Genomic DNA, 6980 nt, shown 5'->3' with positions numbered 1-6980 from the left:
AGTATCACCCGCACCATGTACTACTGTAAAGGTTTACTGTAGAGGGGATCACCTATAAAGTACGTCCCACATTTAGGAGGAAGGGAGGAGGCGATGAAACACAGGAACAAAATAATTGCAATTTCCCTGAGTGTTGAAGTGAATGATTACACACACAGCTACAAAAAGAACTCATTGCACAAAAGGAGAATGAAACGAAAGAGTTAATGTCAAAATACAGCTGTCATAATATAAGACGACATGTTCTTGAGTGTGTGGCCTCAACTACTTTGGCAATACTTGTGACAACGCAGGGGGGGGGGGGGGGGCTAAAAATGGTCATCCTTGGCCCCTTGGCGCCAGCATGACGTTACAGCTTAGACGTTATGGTTCCGTCGGCGTCGCGGCGGAGGCTTGACCTTCATGTGGACGTATTTGACGTGCGTGGACAGCGAGCCGGACTGCGTGAACGCCTTGTGACAGATCTGGCATTGGTAGGGCTTCTCCCCCGTGTGCACCTGGCCGACAACACCAAAATCATAAATTAAAAAAATAAAAGCTTGTAATTAAAACCGTTGGGCCGAGCTATTGACTTCTTTACAGGAATCACTGTCGGATTAACTTGAACTAATTTTATTACCCTTAATACTAGCTTTTACCGAGTGTGGCATGTACCTGTTACCTATTACGATCAAAAAATTAAAACATAGATCGTCCTCGTCAATCTGAACAACGTTAAATCAGCGACTTTTAAAAATAATTAGTTTTTATTACACTTTTAAGTTTATTCGAAGATGCAATTCGAAGAAAAAATTAAAAATAATGGAGTCTGAATTTTCCTTTTTTCATACAAATTAAATACTGCTATCAATGTACGCCATCCTAGAACACAACTGACGTCGCCTGTCACGCTACAAACATCAAGCATTTTGCTTTACATTGCTTCTTCGAATAAACTTAAGTGTAATAAAAATTAAAAACTAATTATTTTTAAAAGTCGTTGAACTAATGTTGTTCAGTTTGAGGAGTATGCCACACCCGGTATACCTGATTTTAATCTAATATGTCACTAATTTACGGTAGCCTATGTGCACCCCTCAAATCCTATCGGCACGGTTCAGATAAGCTGGTGCGATGGTACTTCGCTTGTCTCCATGTCGCTCCCCACCATAGGCGCATATAGAGGGGGCCGGGTGGTCCGTGCCCACCCCAGTATGGTCTTGTCACCCCAGGATGTTGGGCTACCGATTAAAATTATATAATACTGATATCTTCAAGTAAAACACAGGCCAGGCCCCCTCTGATAAATAATCTTTTCACTTCTCATGCTCGTAAAGTTCGTGTTTATGCTGGATTTAGGCGACATAAAATGACTTTTTATGCTCTAGTGCATAAAGTAAAATCTTCGTCTAAGACCAAGGCAATCAGGTGTAAAGAGACATAAACGAAGAAGTATCTACATATTTTATTAAATAATTTTTAATTTACATAAAACTAAAAATCAATCAAATTTGATCAATAAAACTTAAAATGTACAATTATAATAGTAATGCGTGAACAATAAAAGGTACATAGTAAGTGAACAATTGTTTCCACTGTTTCTATTTCATTTCCTCGACATCGAAGTGAAAAGCAGAGTGTAAAACTCGAGCATTAAGGTAGACTTCCGACTAGAGCAGCTCTATCGCAACGGCCGCTGCGTCAGTGTCGCAGCGGCTCTGACGCAGATTGGCTTCCGAGCAGCGCGACTCCCGTGTCAGTTTGTTGTTTGTTATTCCATGCAAAATAACCTCAAAACCACGTGCGATTCCAGTGATTGCGCGGCGACAGTGACGCTGCGTTCGAACGTTAGTTCATACGTATCCGTACTGCATCGCTCTATCGCCGCGTTACTGTCGCTGCGTTAGTGACGCCGGAGCCGCTCTACTCGGAAGTCTACCTTTAAACCCATTTTCCCCTCGACGTATCTATCCACCCTCGCCGTACCGGCTCGGGTAGCTATATGAACGTCTTGGGTAAAATGGCTTGTTTTATGCTCTTGTTGTTACAATCTACTATAGATACGGCAATGCTCACCACTTTGTGTTTGTAGACGGAACTCTTGTCGAGGAAGGTCTTGGGGCACTGCGCGCACTGGTACTTCTTGACGGCCGCGTGCACGCGCTCCGAGTGGCCCTGCGCATACGCAACAATCAATCAATCCTTTATTTGAATCCTACTAATATTACGAGTAGTACCTGGGCGACCGAGCTCTGCTCGGACTAAAACTCGATACAATCCTTTTCCCAGAGGTAAGTTGGATCGATTTTTCATCCCCGAATGTAGGGGACATACCAAATTAAATCGAAATCGTTGGAGCCGTTTTCGAGATCCCCGAAATATATATATACAAGAATTGCTCGTTTAAAGATATTAGATTATAATAAGTTTCTGTTAAAAATTTCATTTTTAATGCAAGCTTTTTTGCTGACTGTACTTGCATTGTCATCTAAACTGCATATCCATACCAAATTCCAAGTCGGTACTATAAATAAACCATTGTGGATTTCTATCCTGCGGAGACCATCCTGGCAGGACCACCAAGATGTCACTATGAGATTATTGTATTGTCTCCAAATTTACATAAGTATCCCAAATTTAAAGTCTATCAGACCGCTGGAAGTGGGTCAAATTTAGTTTCCAAGATTTTGATCCAAACAAATAAATAAATAAACAGGACAAGCTAAAGAAAAGCTTGTGAAAAATTTGAATGTCTGTCTGTATGTTTGTTGCTTATTCACGCTAAAACGGCTGGACGGATATGCATACAATTTAGATGACGATAGCTGGGTATCTGGAATAACACATAGCCTACTTTGTATTCCAATATTCCCGCGGGATCCGTTCATAATGCAATTTAGGATAAACGGACTTGGATGTAAATTTATATGTAGATAACTGGACGTCTGAAATAAGCCACACACATAGCATAGCATAGCGTCGATGAACTGCATCGAAAATACAAACAGAGACATGGACAGAAAAACCAGAAAAAGAGACCAGCGCTGGGAATCGAACCCAGGTCCTCAGCATTCTATGCTGCGTGCCATACTCCTATACTACTACTGGACAGGAGTACAGACACGAAAAAAAAAACTTAAGCAGCAGCACTAGCGACATCTATGTTTCGCTCTCATCGACGTAACACCGTTTCGGAACTAACCGCTAACCCAGACAACAGATGTCGCTACTAAGCAATCAAGCTATGATTGGTTATTAGGAGTATTTTTGTATTTTTTATTTCAACTCCAAATTTGTTACTTTTACGGTCATCCGTAAAACCATATCGAAAATACAAAATACACCAATCATGATGCTACTGCAATCTGTATCTGACTAAAATTAATAGTACATTATTGCCGCGGCCCGGAAAAAGCAATTCGTGGATGAGTAGAGTTTGACGTTGCCGTTACCGCTGTTGACGCCTATATACCTTGGCCTGCGCGGCGGTGAGGAAGCTCTTGGGGCATTGCGCGCATTTGAACGGCCGCTCGCCTGTGTGCCGCAGCTGATGGGTCTTCAGATTCGCGAAGCTCTGCCAATGTATAACTAATTTTAATCATTATTTCAATTTTTTGATAACCTAACTGACCAGCGCCATAATTGCTTGCATAGAGAAAAAAAATCGGAAAGAAACTGATATAGAATATAGATATACATTAAAAAAAACACTATAAATTCAAATTACAATCAGATTTTTTTTTCTATGCTGAAAACGACGTATATATTTTTTTTAACAGATTTAGGGGCTGTTTCACCATACATTGATTAGCGTTGACCGACGGTTACATGTGATGCCGTCTCCGTCTATTCGAACAAAACAAATAGAGACGGCATCACACCTAACCGTCAGTTAACACTAATCAATGGATGGTAAAACAGCCCCTTACAATTTTGTTCAAAGATTACAAGTATTTAGCACAACTATATTTTTCACACAGAGTATTCGCTATTCGGAATTAGTGATCGCCTATGCGGCTCGGATTAATTTTCAAATATCCCTGTCCATGATAATTTTATAGTCTGTCAAAAAAGAGAAGAAATTAAAAAGTGGCAACACTGTAGTGTCCTCCCTTTTTGGTTTGACAGGGTTTGAAAGGGATGACAGTACAGTGTTGCCACTTTTTAATTTCTTCTCTTTTTTGACAGACTAAATAATACGCCTTAGATATTAATGTATTCTTGACAATATTTTAACATTTTGTATCTGTTTGATCAATTACATTTTTTGGAATTTTATTGTAATTTTTTTTTATTCGACTGGATCGCAAACGAGCAAGTGGCTCTCCTGATGGTAAGCGATCACCACCGCCCATAAACATCTGCAACACCAGGGGCATTGCAGATGCGTTGCCAACCTAGAGGCCTAAGATGGGATACCTCAAGTGCGAGTAATTTCACCGGCTGTCTTACTCTCCACGCCGAAACACAACAGTGCAAGCACTGCTGCTTCACGGCAGGATTAGCGAGCAAGATGGTGGTAGCAATCTGGGCGGACCTTGCACAAGGTCCTACCACCTGTAATAGGTATAATAATATTGTAATATAAATAGAGTAACTGATTATTGAACATGAAACTACCGTGAGACTCACTCATATTAAATGACATTGTAACGGATAACTCACGTCTTAAACCGAGTTTAGCTCGACATGTGAGTGGCGCGTAGTGTGCGTGTTGCGGCAGCCGCCGAGTCGCGTGCTCCCGAGAAGAAGGGCTACGAAATAGCCCGAAACATGTCGAGCTAAACTCGGTTTAAGACGTGAGTTATCCGTTACAATGTCATTTAACTAATTATTTTTAAAAGTTGCTGTACTAAAGTCGTTCAGTTTGACGAGTACGATATATATTTTTCACACCTCTCCTTCAGAAAAGTAACTTTTCCTCCCTGACGAGAGGGAGCAAAGTGCAACTTTTCTGTGCAAGGCTTTTCTAAGTGTTTTATTGCAAATGGCATTTTTTTGAAATTGATAATTGTAAAGCTATGCCATTTTCTATGCTGGTTGTTCTTTAATAATATCTAGTTTTTTTTTTCATGTTTCTTAATGCTCGGTGTGGAAAGTTGTATGAGCCACTCGGGAGCAAAATTATTTTCATCTTGGGCGTTAACACTTGAATCCCTCATTACGCTCAGGATTCTACTTTAGAATCCCCCGCTACGCTCAGGATTCTATTGCAGAATCCTTCGCTACATTCTGGATTCAATGTACGCCCTCGCCGTAAATACACCATTTTGCTCCCTTGTGACACAAATAACTATTAATTGTTTGTGTACAGTTTAGTAGTCCTGTACACTTGCAGTTGTAGTTAGATGCAGGTTTCAGGAGCGCGGAGAAAGATATCTTGATTTGAAGTAAGATAGTTTATTAAGTTAAAGATATAATGATAAAAGTTAGCTGTTTCTTTCTCTTGATGTTTGTTGTACGACAGTTAGTTACGCACTCGAGTGTATTTTAATAACACTCGTATTAAGTTACTTGTTGCCGCGTGACCCAAAGTAGGTCGCAAGTAAGCATAATAAAAATGTACGGTGGTAAGACCGTACAGTTTGCTCCTGTTACAGGGCACTCTCTATAAAAAAAAAAAAACTAATCTGTCACAGATACTCATCCCACCCACATTGTGTTTGTATGTCTGTGGTCTTACCGTATACCCCTTCCCGCAGGTTTCGCACATGTACTCGTCCAGCTTGGCGCGGCGCGTCGCACTGTACTTGTATATAAGCTTGTACCGCGGCTTTATCTTGAGGTGCACGCGGTCTATATGCGTGCTGAGCGAACACTTGCTGGCAAACGGCTGGTTGCACTGAAATAAATGGCCAAGTGCCAGGGTTTAGCATCACTTCGTTTAAGGCTGCGTTGAGCTTCCACCAAAGATGTGTGAAGATGTGGAATTTTGACCATTTTAGCATCCCCTCCCCCGTTGTCACACGTATTGCTATGAAAATTACTGATATTAATTTATAAAACATAAAAAACCGGTCAAGAGCGTGTCGGACACGCCCAAGATAGAGTTCCGTAGCCATTACAAAAAAAATAAGTACTATTTTTCTAAGGATTTCGTATCGTGAACGTAATCTTCTAAGTTTACGTATATTTACTCTTTATTTTACTTTTATACCTGAGGCTGCTATTTACTTTTGAACTACTAAGTACTAATTCTCAAGCAATCTTAGCCGTTGTAATTTTCCTTGTAAAGATATACTTACTACCATTCTGATTTTTTTTCTAATTTTTCCACCAAACAGTTTAGATTTTAGAGGGGGGAAGACGCTCGACTTTAATGAAAATTTGCACTTTAAAGTTGAATATTTCGCAAACAGATCACTAAATCGAAAAATCGTTTAGGCAACCCTACAATGATTAAAAGACCTATCCAATGACACCCCACACTATAGGGTTAGCCAAGAAAAAAAATCACCCCCACTTTACGTCTATGTGAGGTACCCTATAAAAATGTTGTTTTTGTTGTTTTTATTTTACCACTTTGTTGGCGTGACTGATATGTATATTCATGCCAAATTACAGCTTTGTAGTTGTTACTAAAAATAGCCAAACACCGTATAAAAAGAGTGACTTACGTCGGTTATAATAGGAGTGACTTCCGTCGGTTATAAAAGGAGTGACTTACGTCGGTTATAAAAGGAGTGACTTACGTCGGTTATAAAAGGAGTGATTACGTCGGTTATAAAAGGAGTGACTTACGTCGGTTATAAAAGGAGTGACTTACGTCGGTTATAAAAGGAGTGACTTACGTCGGTTATAAAAGGAGTGACTTACGTCGGTTATAAAAGGAGTGACTTACGTCGGTTATAGAAGGAGTGACTTACGTCGGTTATAAAGGAGTGACTTACGTCGGTTATAAAAGGAGTGACTTACGTCGGTTATAAAAGGGAGTGACTTACGTCGGTTATAAAAGGAGTGACTTACGTCGGTTATAAAAGGAGTGACTTACGTCGGTTATA

General features: G+C 40.2%; 1 protein-coding gene across 1 annotated transcript; it reads right to left on the bottom strand.

Annotated features, from left to right (window-relative positions):
- Positions 1 to 275: 275 nt before the first annotated feature.
- Positions 276 to 5917, bottom strand: LOC141444759 (zinc finger Y-chromosomal protein-like). Its single transcript, XM_074110395.1, has 4 exons — positions 5663 to 5917; positions 3452 to 3553; positions 2056 to 2154; positions 276 to 497 (listed from the first exon to the last, which is right to left on the bottom strand). Exons 1-4 carry the CDS (start codon positions 5690 to 5692, stop codon positions 357 to 359), a joined length of 372 nt encoding a protein of 123 aa, XP_073966496.1. The 5' UTR covers positions 5693 to 5917; the 3' UTR covers positions 276 to 356.
- Positions 5918 to 6980: the final 1063 nt, after the last annotated feature.

The sequence above is a fragment of the Choristoneura fumiferana genome, chromosome 30 (genome assembly GCF_025370935.1).
Source record: "Choristoneura fumiferana chromosome 30, NRCan_CFum_1, whole genome shotgun sequence".
Classification (NCBI taxonomy): domain Eukaryota; kingdom Metazoa; phylum Arthropoda; class Insecta; order Lepidoptera; family Tortricidae; genus Choristoneura; species Choristoneura fumiferana.
Note: the sequence above shows the minus strand (reverse complement) of the source record. Positions and strands in the feature narration are given on the sequence as shown.